The sequence below is a fragment of the Brienomyrus brachyistius genome, unplaced genomic scaffold (genome assembly GCF_023856365.1).
Source record: "Brienomyrus brachyistius isolate T26 unplaced genomic scaffold, BBRACH_0.4 scaffold117, whole genome shotgun sequence".
Taxonomy (NCBI): Eukaryota; Metazoa; Chordata; class Actinopteri; order Osteoglossiformes; family Mormyridae; genus Brienomyrus; species Brienomyrus brachyistius.
Genome location: NW_026042392.1, coordinates 424,252 through 440,609, shown reverse-complemented (window position 1 = coordinate 440,609; position 16,358 = coordinate 424,252). Strand labels below are relative to the sequence as shown.

Below are 16,358 nucleotides of genomic sequence, written 5' to 3'. Positions count from 1 at the left end.
TTTATAATAAATAATTATTAGCCAAAATGGTATTCAAGATTATATTTATTGGAAAAAAACATCCGCCTTTTTATCCTCTACAAACTTACAGATTCCTTATACAGCTTAAATTCTTTCTTTAGAATATTAGCGACACAGTACATTTTGTAAGTGTAACATCTTATTTTAAACCAGTGAGACACTGACATGTTACACAATATATTAGTCTAAAAGAGTAAAGTTACGTTTGTTTTTTAACCGTATAGTACAGTGTCATAGCAAGAAGATCTGACTAAAATGAAAACAAAGGGAGATAACAGACACGAATGGGAGGATGGGAATAATTAGCATAGGTATATGTACATATATGTTACCCTTATTCTGTGGTTTCAAGTCATTACACTACGAATGGCTTTAAGGCACCTGATTGTGACGAACACAGCTGCAACTAAGAGTCATTTAGAATATTTTCAATGATTTTAAAATCCACAAACAGCACCTGACCCCTATATTTTTAATTTCTGGCACCATTTCCATGTTATATAGGCATCGATAATCAGAAGGTTCTTTTTGTTTCATACACGCCAAATTCCTCTTGTGTGAAAGCAATACTGCGGCTAAGTGAAGAGTCCGCATGGACTGCACGGCGCTAACCTACTGCTATGTACAGTATTGATAAAATTCCCATCTCGTCTCCTAAAGTGATACACGCTTCCTTGGACGTTTCGTGTGGGAGCTGCAGGCTTCAGGGTAGCCTGTCACACAAATGCACTGCGGGCCCTGAGCCGAACCTGCAGCGAGCTTCACAGCCAGCCACAGCCTGTAGTGGCACAGGGTCACCAACCCACAGCACCACAGCCGCCAGCACGTCCCCATGTGTTCGACAAAACTGAAAGTCTGGCAGCTCCACTGCCAGCCAAATGTTTAAGGAAAGAGGGGGAAAAGACGTTTTATTTTAAGACACCGCAACTCTGTCTCAAATCAAACACAACTGTCTTTGACTGTAAGCAACTAAATGCACAGCAAACATTAAAAAAAAAAAAAACAGGCATGTAAAAAGAACATTATAAAACACTGTGTCAAAGTACAGTTTTTTTTTTTTCTTCTCATGCTTGCTAAGAATATTTAGAATGATGCATCGGAGACATAAGGGCAACGTCGTACAGGTGTACAATGAAACAGATCAGTTTCCATCGTGTCTGTCCCTGCTGAAAAGAAGCATATTCTCACAGTCTTCTAAGTCTCTCGTAAGTCTTGCTGATCACCTCCCTGCTTTCTCCACAGCGTCCCCTAGCAGAGCTGGGCCTTCGCTTTAAAAAGTTTTTGTGTTTCGAGTTCCTCCTTCGAAAACACAGCAGTGAGCAACGATCAGCTTTCTTCCTATCGCCATATTAAAAATAGACTCCCATTTGAAACGGTTCCACATTCTACAGACGTTTTGCTGATGAGCTTGTTTTTTTTTTTTTTAAAAAAAACTTGTTTTATACAAAAATGCTGGTTGTCTTGTCTTTCCAACACAGTTCCTTCACCAGTTAAGAAAAACCACTCAGCTAAGCTAAACTTTAGATTTTTTTCCCTCATTACTTACAAATCGATACAGTATATATACAATAATACAATTTAGATAAATATAACTTGTTTAGAGGTTTTGCTGTAGTAGTTTCACCATTGCTCCAGCCTTTCCGCACATAAAACCCTTAATGCACATATATTTTACTTTTGTCGTCATATTATCTCATTTCAAAAGAAACTAGAAAAGCACGGGACAAAAACTTCTGTCCCATAACACAAAACACAGAAGACCGAGCACAAGCGATTAAAGTCATTTACACTTCTACCTGCGCGATTTTCTGCAACGCTATGTATTTATGGGCACCTGAAAGGGCATAACGCCAGTGACATCACCACACTCCTGGTGTCATCCCCTAAGCGTCCACCAGGCGGCACTGGCTTTGGTTTATTAATTCACCTACAAGTTCTGCGCCAGGAAAGTCAACACTGCAAAAGAAAAAAAAAAAAATCTTGTGCAACACTTTATGCAAAGCTTATTTTAGTCAGCATGTATTTACTCAAGTGTTTCCCCTTCTAAAGCTGTTTCAGACACCCCAGTGGTTTTCTGGATTACTGTTCAAACAAAGTTCCTCGCCCCTACATCCATCATTACGCTGAGCATTCAGATGTTCCTAGAAAATTACATTACGAAAAGAAAACATCTGCACAGCAATTCCTGTAAATCAAAACAAAAGATACATAAAAAGGATTTCACTCTGCTGCGTAGAAAGACAAAATACACTAATCCAAACAATAACAAAATGTTTTTTGATTTTATACACAAATACACTGTTATTTTGTCAGTCCTTTTCATTCAGCAGAGCTGTTTGTTTCTGTTATAGTGCCACTTTAATCCTGACCAATGAAGGACCCCACAGTGGAGGCGAGCTTCACAGTGCACCTGGGAATGTAGGTTTTTGCAGCAGAAGCCTGCAGTACCGTCCACTTTGGCTGCCGTAAGGTCAGAGTTCGGTTAATAAAAAACAAATCAGGTTGCAGACAGTGTCACCAACAGCAGTGGCGATGCTGACCATCCTGTCCGCTCTGAGGAGATGTCACGTGACCCTTCACAAAGCCTGTAACGGAGCAGGGGAGAGGGGAACTGGGTGATCTGATATGAGGCTCTAACTTCATTAAAAGGTTTGTTTTCCAAACCTCTGCATCTCTTAGGGAAAGAGGCATTTCCAAGAAGGTGATTCCCGGGTGACCTCTGACCCAGCTTGGACTTTCAGGCTTTTGTCACTTTCGCCTTTCTGGATGCCGCCCATTAATTGTGGTGTTGGGAGCAGGGAGCAGGGTGTAGGGACCAGTTCACACAGGCGAGCTATGGCATTTCTTCATGAACAGAATTTGTGGCTGAATTTACTCTCACAGAGGAAGCTTTTAGTGTAGTGCTGTGGTATTTGATCTGCTGTGATTTCACCAGAAAAAATGATCAGCTTCCATTCCCAAAAGATGTTAATAAAATCCATAATAAATGGCTGTTTTACATACTTTGATGTAGGTACATTTTTACAGGTTGGGAGCCCCGTGTGCAACTGATGTGTAAGGAATTATCATTGGGTGGCTTGGGTGGGATTGCTTGGTGGACTTATGAATCAGTGAGCTGGCTGTAAAGTTAAACACTTAACAGGTTTCTATGACCCCCGCTGTTAACTAATCTGGGATTAATGTGCTAAATATGCCAGTAGTTAAAGAAAGTAAGAAAAACCAGACCTACCATTACTGATTTACACCCAGGAGTCAACAGGCTGTGGTTTTAGGTCACAGCCATCCACCAGATTCACTGATGGCTTATGAGTCCTGATAAAGAACTTCCTGTTTGAGTCATTCTGGAGTAACAAGAAAAATGTCAGTTTGGTCAGTACAACACCAGAGTAACGTCACTAGTAAAGCTAGACTGACAGGCTTTGGAACAGAGCTCCCCTTGGTGTAGATGCAGGGCAGTGCATTTTGCAGTATTCATGCAGTAATAAAACTGTGTAAATATCACTGAGACCAAAGAGGTACAAGAGTGTGAAACTTGTCTGTATGGTCATATACCCAGGAACTTAGCTGGTAAAGCACGAGGTCAGGACCAATACGCCCATTTAGATATGGTACACAGTCCCTACCCAGGAGATGCCCCCTTGAGAAAAGCAGATGTTCCTGATGAGCGGTACCTTAACCGTGTCCCGTTCCACAGTGCCGGCCTGCACATCCCCTGTCCTGTACCTGCACTCATGGTCCCTTGGATCCGTGGTGGAATAGATCTCTGCCGACAAAAAGGCAGGTAGTCATACTAGGTGTTTCACTGCAGCACACAACCACCTCACATCAAGACCCGAGGTTTTCCTGCAGGTTATCCTCTGTAATTAGCTTTGCTGTCCCTGGCCACATGGCTAGCACATGCTGGGTTCAAGTCACTTTTAACTGGCTAGTGTGTTTTATTTCATGAACTAATTCTGATGAAATGAGACGCCTCTTATTCTCGACTCTCGACTCGATACGGTGAGCTTTGCCGCCTCTGGCTGACCTTGGCTCCTCTCCATCAATGGGAGCGTGGTGTCGTCGTTGCTGGCCTTGCCGTTCCTGGTTCCTTTGGGTAGTGCTGACGCTGTGGGCTAAAGAAGGACAAGAGGACGTCCGGACATGACTGAACAGGTCCAGGAATATTACATGCCACTTAGGTTCCATCCCCATTATGCCCATCCAGAAAACATCAGACTGCAGGTCCTTCTAATATGTCAAACTGAGTCCGATTGGTCTCTACAGCTGTAGGTTGGCCAGGGTCATGGGAGACCACCATACCTGGAAGTGGCTCTTATTCCAGCCATCCCTGCTGAGGACGTTTTTCAGCTCCTTGTAACTCCACACTGTCTGCAGCACATGAGACGCCGCCTTGGTTTCCCGCGGCGACTGACTGATAGTGGGAAGACAGGAAGTGACTCACACCAAGGACAGACAAGAACTTAGTTTTACTCAAAACAATTAGCAATTAAAAACTAATGCCAGGGGCTGTTTTTAATTAATTCCCTTTTGGACATGAACATCTTTTAAGTCAATTTGGAAGTTTTTATATTGTTTCTAGTTAAATAAACCAAACTTTTACAAATTATAAGTATCATTTTTCTTGGAGCAAACTGTTGCCCCCCCCCCGTCTGAAGGTGAGCTCGGCCTTCAGTCTGCTGAGACGTTACCTGGTCCTGTTGATGGCCACTAGCTTCTGTACGGCCTGTGCCTGGATGAGGGAGCGGGCGTTCTCAGAGCTCCCCGTCACGATCTCATGCAGAGTGTTGAGGATGGCCACCACCGTGTCCTCCTCCAGGTTCTTGGCCGGCCGCTGCTGCCCGCTGGGCAGGTTGCTGACCAGGTCTCTCAGAGCGTAGCTCCCTGCGGTCAGACGGCATCTGAATCTCAACATTTTTATGTTAACATTTATCTGTGCAGGGAGGACCGGCCCAGCAAATCCACATTTGAGTCAATTACACCACCCTCCCGCCCGATTCTGCTTCTCCTTACTTAGCTCAGCTGAGTCCAGGAAGGTAGAGGAGAGCTGAGAATTATTTATGCTCTGGTTTCTCAACACGTAGAGCATTGCACTAATGATGCGAAGACCGGGCCCAAATCCTATAGCGCACACATAAAACGTAACCCTTCCTTCAGATTGAAAAAAGTAAGATAAATGACTAAATCTAACTGTGTTGACAATCATTAAGCCTGAGAATGTTTGAGACGGCCCTCAAAAACGGAAGGTTCTCTTATTTGTTTTCAACCATCAACTTCATGTTCATGTGGATCACCATCAGACCTACCTATGAGGTCCTTGTTGCGGTGATCGATGGCCAGGTTGCGCAGGGCAATGGCCACAGCCCTGACCACAGTGTCGGCGTGGGAGCGCAGCAGCTCCACCAGCACAGGCAGACCCTTCTCCTTACGCACTGTAGCCCGGATGTACCTGGACCACTAAGGAAACACACAGGACAGAGCTACCGAAGGACCATCAGCTAAATGATGCCTAGAAACCTGTTATTTATCATTATTAAACATTAAAAGGTCAATCCCTTCTCCTTCCCCTACAAAACGAAATACTCAGCTGTGACCTTTACTTGGTAATGACAAGCTGCACACAACAGCATGTAGCTTGCCCGTCTGGCATCAACAAAGTCATGCACTTCTGCTTTACTTCCAGTAGGTGACAGCAGTGAGCCTTAAGAGCTTCAGTAAAGGTGAAATAAAAAATGCTTTGACGGATGACACACACAGGTACCCCCCTCCTGCCAGTCATGCCCTTTGAACCCTTTCACAGCGTTCAAATGGTGAATTATGTTTTTGCTGCTTTTACAGCTTCTTAAAAGGCACAGATGAGTGCGCTGCCCCCCAGCACCCCCCCCCTGTTGTCCCCACTTAGGCCACGCCCCTTCATAGCTCCATCCCCTTTTACTCACATATCTAGCATCTCCTCCCCACACCCACCCTAACCCTCGGCTCCATCCTATGTTCAGTTCACTCACAGTCCAGTGTCCTGCAGCGAGGTTCTGCAAGGCCCCCGCGGCCGCCTCTAGGGTGTTGTAGTTTTGGCTTTCGGTGAGGAGGGACAGGTACAGCCTGACCACCTCAGGCTGGTACAGCAGCTGGAATCCTGTGGGCAGACAGGGAGGTAAGACCATAACCTGACCTGGGAACCACTCGAAACAGGAGCCCACTCCATCACACCTAACCCCTCACACCTGTCAAAAACCGCCTGTTCACCCCCTTTCCATCTGGAGAACGTTCTGAGCATTCGGTTCAGCACCACCAGGCTCTGCAACAGCTTTATTCCCCCAGGCTATTAGACGTCTCAGCTCCCACCTACGCCATGAATGCTGATAAAATGCATTTGGACTACAATGTTTCTGCGACATGCAGTCGTCTGTCTCTGCGCACTATCCTGCACCACCGTTTACTTGTATTAATTGTACTATGTCATTGTTCTTATTTTATTTGTATTCTTTGACAGTGTCGTTTCATAAAAAGTTGAGACGCTGTGTAAAATGCAAATATACATGGAATTCCATGATTTACAGATCACATGAACACAAATTAATTGAAAAATAGAACAAAGATGACATATCGAAACTGAGAAATGTTATTGTTTTATGACAAATTTATGCTCAATTTGAATTTGATGTTTCAAAAAGCTGGTGACAGGGGCATGTTTACCGCTGTGTTGCATCACCTCTTCTTTTAACAACATTCTGTAAATGTTCGGGAACTGAGGAGACCAGTTGTTGAAGTTTTGAAAGTGAAATGTCCCATTCTTGCATAATATAGGATTTCAACTGCTCAACAGTTCGGGGCCTCCGTATTTTTCAATTGAATTGTTCTCAGTGGGTGACAGGCCTGGACTGCAGGAAGGCCAGTCTAGCACCTAGGCTCTGTTATTGCGGAGACATGCTGTTGTAATATACGCAGAATGCGGGTTGACATTATCTTGCTGAAACATACAAGGCCTTCTCCAAAAAAGACATTGTTTGGATGGCAGCATATGTTGTTCTAAAACCTGTATACATGGTTTAGCATTAATGGTGCCTTCCCAAGCCATGGACACTAATACACCCCCATAAGTGCACAGATGCCAGCTTTTGAACTCTCCTCCGATAAACAAGCTGGATGGTTCCTCTCCCGTTTACTCTGCAGGATGCGGTGTCCAGATAAGAATCTGAAATTTTGAACCGTAAGACCACAGGACAGTTTTCCATTTTGGTCTTGTCCCTTGCGTTCAGAGATTTCTCCGGATTCTCTGAATCTTTCAATGATATTATGTACCGTGGATGATACAAATTTCTTTAAAGCATTATGTTTGGGAACATTATTCGTAAATTGCTGCACTATTTGCCCACTGTCATACCCGGCTCGTCCGCTCCTCGTGTGTGCCACGCCCCCTGATTACCCACGTGTATTTCCCTGATCGTCTCCAGCTTTGTCTAGTTACTTTGATTAGTCCTGTGTATTTAAGTCCTGGTCTCCCCGGTTTCCCTGGTCCGTCATTGATGTTTCCTGATGTCTGTTGCCGTCCAGTGTTCCCTGACCCGCTTATCCTTATTAAAACCCCGTTTTCCCGTATCCCGCTTGCCTGCCTGCTCCTTACCCGCACGATCGCCGCTTATCTCCGGCGTGATCGTGACACCCACACAGTCTTTGACAGCGTGGTGAACCTCGCCCCATCTTCACTGCAAAGTGACTTAACTTGACAAGAAAAGAAGAAAATTCAACGATCTAGAAAAGGTGGGGATGGTGCTGAAGGTATAAACTGCCAGAATGGTTCAGTTGCCTGTTGAAGCTCCGTTAGATGGTTCTGTCTCTCTGGCTTTGAAGAAGGAGGTTAATCTAACCACGTTCAGCAAAAAAGTCTCTAACACAGTCTGAGTAAGACAGAAGAAAATGCGATCTGCTTCACATGAAGGTGTCTTCCGAACAACATAACAGCAGCAATTTAAAACCTGATGCATTCCTTGCCTCAGCAGGGACTGAGAATATAATGGAAATAGGGAAGACAAACACCTGTACCACATCCCATGCCGTGGCTGAAGCAGATCCATTATAAACCCCATCCCCCAGTAAGAAAAAGCTGGTGGCGAGCCCCCGGCCAGAGCAACACGCGAGGCAGGGCGCCTAATGAAAACACAGCACTGAAACTAAAAGCATTTTGCTGTCCTGCACTACACAACCGCTAACTGCAATTTAATCTGAAATGAAAACTGTCCCTTTCATCATTCAGACATCACTTCATTGGTGATGTTCACTGGGCATTATTCGGTGGCGTTCTGCTGTCCACCTTTTTCATAGTGTCATGGACTGCAAAGCAGGATCGCACAAACACTGGGGAGGCAACAAGGTGTCTGAATATGTACAGCGGCGGTCAGTGACTGACCAGCTCGTCACAAGAAGGTTGGTCAGACTGTGATACATATCGCTGTGCTTAATGTTGTCCAATAAACAAAGTGCAGCTGTCCCTTTATCCGCTGGCAATTCGTTCTATGGATGCTCAAGTCCCTTATATAAAATGCAGTTGTATTTGCATATAACCAACACAACATCCTCCATTATTCTTTAAATCATCTCTAGATTACTTATAATACCTACTACAATGCAAATGCTATGTAAATAGCTATTATACTGAATTGCTCAGGGAATAATGATAAGAAGAAAACTCTACATGTTCCGTACAGACACAAGCATTGTAGTACATATAGAAAATATATGTAATAATTTACATATAGATTATTGTAATAAACAGAGCAAATGTAAATTCATCCTCTCTCTCTACCTGCACATCACTTCCTTCACAAGGATTAGGTGTAATGCCTAGTGCACAGCAAATTCACATTTCTGATTTTTTTCTCTCCAAACGTTTTTGATCCGTGGATGGTTGAATCCGTGGATGCAGAACGCGCAGATAAGGAGGGCCGACTGTATTAGTAGTATATTACTGGATCCTTGAGATTAGCTCAGGATTCTGGGGCTGTCAGGAGGCAGTTGTCATTTGGAAGCATTCCTGGAGATGTGTTTTAAGAGACTGCATTCCACCACCTCTGATTAAAGACACTTTACAGAGACACTTGAGAAGTAGCATCGAATTCTCCGAAGCCGGCTTTCAAAGGGATGCCGTTAGTGCCAGACTCCACAGATCACAGCCTGTCTCATGGGGTCTGCGAGCGATTCTTCTCCAAGTTGAAAATCGTTACAGTTAATGCCTGAACGACCTGGGCGGGGAGGAGAATAAATTGAGCAGAACATCCTAGGCCTTAAATGAGTGGTCTCTCTCTCTCGCTTTTCAGCTCCTCGTGACATGACATCAGCCAAGCCAGGTGTCAAAATGGAGCATGCAGCTGAGCAATTGCACCGGCCTTTTTCCTGATCGCTTCTCTCGGTCTCACCTCCCACACTCTGTAACCCTCAGGAGTGTTAAATGGACATAAAAATCTCTTCAGACAAAGTGCCACAATGTCCAGGAAGACCTTGCAGAGATCGCAGAGCATACTGACTGTATCTGAATTTTATTATGCTGCAGATCTTTTATCTATTTCATCCATAATTTGAACTCCAAGCAAACCCAAAATTGGTGTCATGTGGGATGAGACGAATAGCAAACTCCAGTTCCTTTCTAAAGCTATGACTTGAAAGCTAGGCATTCTCAATGACCCTTCATCCTTTCAGTTTAATTATAAAATGGGCAGCAATTAGCAAGGGAAGGCCCGATGAGGCGCAGTGGTGTGGTCTTCCTTTTGGGGATGGTCCTCCTCTAATCCATCCTTGGAAGAACACCTCTGTTCTCCTCTGGCTAAACTAATCAATTAATCAAGGCTGATCTCTGTTACCTAACCTCCTGTCAAATACGCAGCACTGTCACGCTCTCCTGGTGGAAAGTTACAGGACTTTTCAATTAACGCGGCAAAAAGCGTTCCAGCGCCCCTGGGACAGCTGTCTTCTAATTAAACGCTTCCCTTACGATACTTCATCATCTCCCTCCTCCCCCAAGTCCTCGTCTCAGTTGATTTGAATTTTTTCGTAATACTGCTGTCATTACTTACTTTTGCTAACTGCCTGTTGACCTATGACCTTGAGCCTTCCGTGAATTTGCAGACACGTTTCAGATAAACCCATGTACAGGGTCTAGAGATGCTTCTAATTCAATGCTCCCTCTGCTCATATCAATCTCAGAACTGCCATCTTAACGACAATAGCAACAACAATCTTTTTCGCACTGCTATTTCAGTGGACTCCTGTAGACCAAGAAAATGGTCCCACTGGATAATGACCGGCTATAATGGAATGTTCTAACGCACATCCCATTAAAGCTGGACAACAATGCTGGGGGCTGCAGCTATATAATGCTGCTTGAACTTCACAAACATTCTCACAATTTAAGTTTGAAAGGCTAATTCGCCTGACCTCCATATACAGCTGCAATTAGCAGCAATCCAGCTGAAAAGGAGATCTATTGTAGCTAATTACCAGGAAACAAAAACCATACAAATGAACCACAAATGAAAAACTAAGCCCTAAACAGCTTTGATCATACCCTGAAGTTTCTGCTCCAGTGCATGAACAGCCATCCCTTCCTCACCAAACCCATTTCTATTCACATACAGACAGACAGATGCAGACATGCAGCTGTGGTCGAGACGACCCTCACATCTCCTTCTGCACTACGATGAGAGAAGGCCGCCCACGAGATGGGAGTACGGCTGACCGAGACATCCCCATCTAGCAGGACGGCTTGAAGGTTGCTCAGCCCTGGGGAACCAGATCCTGAGGTGGTCTTGTGGAGAGACCATAACCAGGGGTAGACGCCCCACTTCACACTCTGATGGGAGAGAGCGGAACGACGCGTCTCTCTCGCTGGAGAGAAGAGCATTGGTGTTGTGACCCGAGAGAGCCAATTAGCGGGGATCCGGCATGGGATTTCGCTTTCGATTAAGCTGCACACGCATGTGGCTGGTGATCAGACCTCACCATGCGCGGGACTCCTCACGGCCTGTGCTGTATAGGCACGTTGGCAGTCATGTTGACCTACTTACATAAAATTACAGACGGCTCTCTCGGCGCAGTGGAATCCAGCGCTGCACCAGCCAATCAAGTTTCTGTCAACCTCCTACAATCGAGAGCTCCCCCCGAAGCCGATCGCCGCTCGCACGGTCAGAGTGGTCAGTATTCCAGCTGCAGTAACAGCTCGCCGGGGGAGCCCTGCCCCTCCCGCATCTCCTTTCATCCCGTGCTCCCGTACCTTTAATGGGCTCTGTGCGTTTGGGCAGATCCAAGGAGTCATAGGCCCTTTTGCTCTCTCCATTTTTCCATCCTGCATTGAAGAAATAAAACATTAAGTGACATCATCCTCATCATGCCCTTCTGGGGACACACACTCCCTCCATTAACGTCCATGTCGGCTTAATCCCACAGCGCACATCTCCAGCTTTCTGGAACCTTCCATAGCCCTTTACCAGTTCCAGGCTTTAAGTGCTGAGCTACCTACGTCCCCAAATTAGATTTACATTCGTACTGTATTATTAATGCGCACAAAGCACTTGGATAAGCAGTCAGCTGTCCAGTCATGGGGGAGAGCTAATCAGCATCCATGTGGTGGGGCGGCGGGGAGACACTCACCGTGATTAAACCAGTCTTCTGCAGCCAACGGCAGCCAGGCCACAGTAGGGGAGGGGGGGGGTGGAGATACAATAAGATGACACAGCAACAGAAAATGAGGACCTGAGGTGGGGGGGGGGGTCCTTTCAGGCTATTATATTGATTGTTTCACCTCTACAACACCTATTTCATCTTTCCAGCAGTCCTATAACGTCGTGCTGTTTTGAAAGTATAATGGTACCCATACGTCAAACCACGCCTGATCCGCTGGCCATTTTTTACGCCTGCAGAATATTAGCGCAAAGGCAGTAAACTAGTTTATGTGGAGGCGCTGCCATCCATCTACCGCAGCATGCGGTGTGCATACAGGAAAGCTCCTGGCAGAGGGGCCACTGACCTTTGACCTTCTTGCCCCCGAAGCAGCCGGCATCGTCCTTCTTCTTCTTCTTCTGGGACGCTGCCGCGCCCGGCTTCAGGCCCGCCATGGAGTCCTGGTACTTCTCGGCTTCCGGGACCTCTTTGTGCACGTGGTACGATAGGTTGCGTAGGATGCACACACAGTTCTCCACTGACTGAAACAGCCCCGTGTCAAGAACACCAAAGAACAGGCCTACAGTCAGAATCTCTACAGCATGGCAGCCAGTCCGAGACACAAAGAAAACAAACAAAGCCGACGTGGGAGTGAGGAGTTTGCAAAACAGCTTAGAAACGTGCGCTTTTATCTGAATGACCTAACATGCCTTCTGCTCCCTGTCTGGGTGTCCGCCACAGAAATACACCGTTAAAACCCTCCTCAAACATACAAAAGCGGTTTGCGCTGTCACTGACCATGAGCAGTCTAACTGCAAACCTGGACACGCCCACCTTGTTGTCAGTGTCCTTTTTGTTAATGGCGGATTGCAGGGTGAAGAGCAGTGCGTCCACCAGGCCATCGCACTCCCGCAGCCTGCGCCGGGCTTCCGCGCCATCCGAGCTCACATTCCTGCAACACGAGGAGCATGCCTGCACATCACACACCTGTACACATCAACACACACCTGGGAGGTATCTGCTGCACGCACTCACCAAGGCTTTCTGAAAACCTGCCTGCGACAAATTCCAGGGTAAGAGTGGAAAGCCTGCGTAAGTAACACACCTGCCTAGCGAGCACCTGTGTAATACTAAGACTCACTGTGGGAGGGACCATGTGACACGAAAAGGAGGGAACAAGGGAGCCAGGATGGGTTTAGCAACTGCAGCCGGCTGTGTGTGCAGGACTAGAGTGAAAATACAGAGTCACAGAAGAGAAATGTGGCAAGGCACAGGTAAAAGTAGGTAAAAAAAGACCCTCATCAAACGTCAAGCCTTGTTCATCCTTTCCACAATGAGATCTACCTAATATGAATAAATTAATCCTTTTTGGGCAAGCAGACCCAGGGAATGATTTATCAGGCACAAGGAAACTGGCCCTCTCTCTATATGGAGGATTGCCAAGAGTGTAGGAGATAGACAGGCCAGAGGAGGAGCTGAAGGAGAGGCCTCGCTCTCTTAGACTAGAGCATGTGGGCGAGCACAAGAGCTCTGCCAACCACGTCTAAGAGCTAAGGGTGAGAGTCTCCACCTGCGCCGACTGAGAGATTAATCCAGCTAAAACAGAAGCCAGCTGGAGTCATGTCAGGCTGCAGAGAAGCAGTTTAGTCCCTTCCTTCCCTCAGGAAGAGCCAATCAGCAGAAGACAAATCCCGCCCCCATTCCAGTAAGGCCCGCCTCTGTCATGGCCCCTTCAGAGCAGCGGTGCAAGCAAGAGCATCACTGAGATCGATAACTCCGCTAATAGGTTCACAAGCTGCACAGACACTAAAGAACCAGCCACACTGGGGTTTATGTGGAGGGGAAATTACAGAAACACACAGGCTTTCAAAATAATAACTCTGAGGAAATGACTGCAGAGAGCAGCAGCAAGGGGCTACAGGCATCCCCCACTCCCCCAGACAACTGTACCTGAGCCAGAATAAGTCCTTGCTCAGTTATGGCCTTTTTGAAAAGCCTCGGCTGGATGACAGGATAGAGAAGCAGAGTTTTTTTCTGTTCAGATGGTTGTTCTTTTGTTCAAATGTGCCAATTTTGTGGTGGGACCCCGAAATAATGTTTAATTTCTTCATGCTTTATTTGATTAAGAGGCAAAAAAATGTTCAAAAATCCTGGACCAGATATAAAATGGCAAGTGAATCCATGGAAAAGACACAAAGAACTATTCAGCATTGGTCAGACTTTAATGATGGCTGCAACCATTGTGAAACAGGACACAGGGGTGTATCTCACATTAGAGTATACCTCACATTGCAGTATACCTCACGTTGGAGTGTACCTCACATTGGAGTGTATCTCACATTGGAGTATACCTCACATTGCAGTGTACCTCAAATTAGAGTATATACCTCATGTTGGAGTGTACCTCACATTGGAGTGTATCTCACATTGGAGTATACCTCACGTTGCAGTATACCTCATGTTGGAGTGTACCTCACATTGTAGTGTACTTCACACTGGAGTGTACCTCACATTGAAGTATGCCTCATGTTGCAGTATACCTCACATTGGAGTGTACCTCACATTGGAGTATACCTCACATTGCAGTGTACCTCACACTGGAGTGTACCTCACATTGAAGTATACCTCATATTGCAGTGAACCTCATATTGGAGTATACCTCACATTGGAGTATACTTCACACTGGAGTATACCTCACATTGGAGTATACCTCACATTGGAGTGTACCTCACGTTGCAGTGTACCGCAGACTGACCCAGCCAAGCCTCTCTGCTTTACCTTAGACATCCTGACGTGTTTTTGAATACCGTGGTCCATTCCACGTCCCGGGGTTTGGACTCCTCACTGGGGTCCCGGCCCCAGCCTGAGTGGGGGATGATGACCTCACTGGTGAGGGTCTGCAGACCGTGGTTGATGATGACCATCTTCAGGGGCTCATAGGAAGACAAATTCCACAGCGTTCCTGGGAGGAAGGAGAGCTTCGATGGCGCAGGTGACACACGTAACTATTTCCGGGCCAGACTGTAAATAGAGAGCTCCCAACACCAAAGGTCAGGGTTGCTCCAGGTCACTGCTAAATCCAACAAATACATAGACCTAGTCCAGTTACCCAGTGCATGATCAAAGCAATCCTGGAAGTACAAGAAGTACAGGGCATCCATCTTAAAATGCCAGCCCAATAAGGACAACATATTTAGCCCGAAATCTGGAGATACCTACCCACCTAAAACATTAGCACCAATTGGAAGGACCCACACATACAAAGGGGGGAGATACCAGCTGCAGACACGGAAAGGCTGGGGGACTGGGAACGGAATCTGTAACTCCGGCAGCGTGAGGCCACAGTGCTACTCATTAACACACTGCTTCACTACATGATTCTCCAAATATAGAAAGATTTCCTAAAACACAGCGAAGCTGCAGCTCTGAAGAGGCTTTGTGGAGAGGATGTGTAGACAAACACAATGTTACCTGTATTCAAAGAGCACTTCTGAAATACATAAAAAGCCACGACACCCCCACGACCACATCCAGAGGGAAAAGCACCAAGGGGAACATTTAAATATTTACACTCAGCTACAGTGGATAAAGGGCTTCTCCTTTGAAAATGACAATATCCACACCTGAGTGAATGTGCGTGTGCACACAGACAAACCCACACACAGACATGCACACAGACACTGGCACACACACACACGCAAGCTCACAGACACCCACACATGCACACAGGCACACACACCCACACAGACATACACACACCCACACAGACATGCACACACCCACACATGCACACAGACACACGCTCACACACAGACACCCACACACAGACACACGCAAGCTCACAGACATATACCCACACAGATACACGCGAGCTCAGACATACATGCACACAGACACACATGAGCTCACAGACATAAATGCACAGACACACGCGAGCTCAAAGACATACACACACACACACACACACACACACACACACACACACACACACACACACACGTGAGCTCATAGATATACACGCACACACACGCGAGCTCACAGACATACACCCACACAGATGCATACGAGCTCACAGACATACACCCACACAGACACATGTGAGCTCAGGCATACATGCACACAGACGCATGCGAGCTCACAGACATACATGCACACAGACACACACAAATGTACACAGACACAAACATTGTTATTCATCTTTCATTTCTATGGGCATAATCTCATTCCCAACTATGACAATCTTAACCCCTACCCAGCCCTAACCTTAACCATAAGTGACCAAACAAAATTTTAGTTTTTTGATTACATTCACAAATTTAAGAAAATGTAGGTTATCCTTGTGGGGACCAGAAAAATGTCCCAGTAGCGAGCAAGGTAAAAAGAAAGACACACACACACATACACACACACACACACACACACACACACACACACACACCACCCAGTAGGCCAATCTCTTTTTACTTCCATTAACTTTGTGAAGTACTCTCTCCCCAGGCCCCACCTCGTGTCCTTAGAGGAGAGGTAAGATAAAGGATTTCATCTTTTCCTGGCTCAGAAAAAATAACGATCTGGTTGCCTAGGGAATGATAATTTTTTTTTAATTGAAAAGGAACAAAAACAGGCAGAAGTTACTGTGTTTGACTTCATCTGTGACACACACTATTCACAGAAATGGCCATCAGCCAAGCAAT

The 16,358-nt window shown here is 46.0% G+C and overlaps 1 protein-coding gene across 5 annotated transcripts in view; it reads right to left on the bottom strand.

Annotated features, from left to right (window-relative positions):
- Positions 1–27: 27 nt before the first annotated feature.
- Positions 28–16,358, bottom strand: part of LOC125727767 (armadillo repeat protein deleted in velo-cardio-facial syndrome homolog) — a 58,083-nt gene continuing 41,752 nt past the window's right edge. For 3 of the 5 annotated variants that reach the window (XM_049004677.1, XM_049004678.1, XM_049004681.1), the window contains 13 exons: positions 14,443–14,626; positions 12,499–12,616; positions 12,032–12,206; positions 11,656–11,673; positions 11,279–11,350; positions 6,024–6,151; positions 5,325–5,475; positions 4,710–4,902; positions 4,321–4,432; positions 4,046–4,133; positions 3,693–3,784; positions 3,251–3,362; positions 28–2,606 (listed from right to left, as the gene is read on the bottom strand). In XM_049004677.1, the coding sequence (XP_048860634.1) occupies positions 3,261–3,362; positions 3,693–3,784; positions 4,046–4,133; positions 4,321–4,432; positions 4,710–4,902; positions 5,325–5,475; positions 6,024–6,151; positions 11,279–11,350; positions 11,656–11,673; positions 12,032–12,206; positions 12,499–12,616; positions 14,443–14,626 (1,433 nt within the window). In that variant the 3' untranslated portion in view covers positions 28–2,606; positions 3,251–3,260. The remainder of the gene's footprint in view (positions 2,607–3,250; positions 3,363–3,692; positions 3,785–4,045; positions 4,134–4,320; positions 4,433–4,709; positions 4,903–5,324; positions 5,476–6,023; positions 6,152–11,278; positions 11,351–11,655; positions 11,674–12,031; positions 12,207–12,498; positions 12,617–14,442; positions 14,627–16,358) is intronic. The other 2 variants (XM_049004679.1, XM_049004680.1) reach the window with 2 other exon arrangements.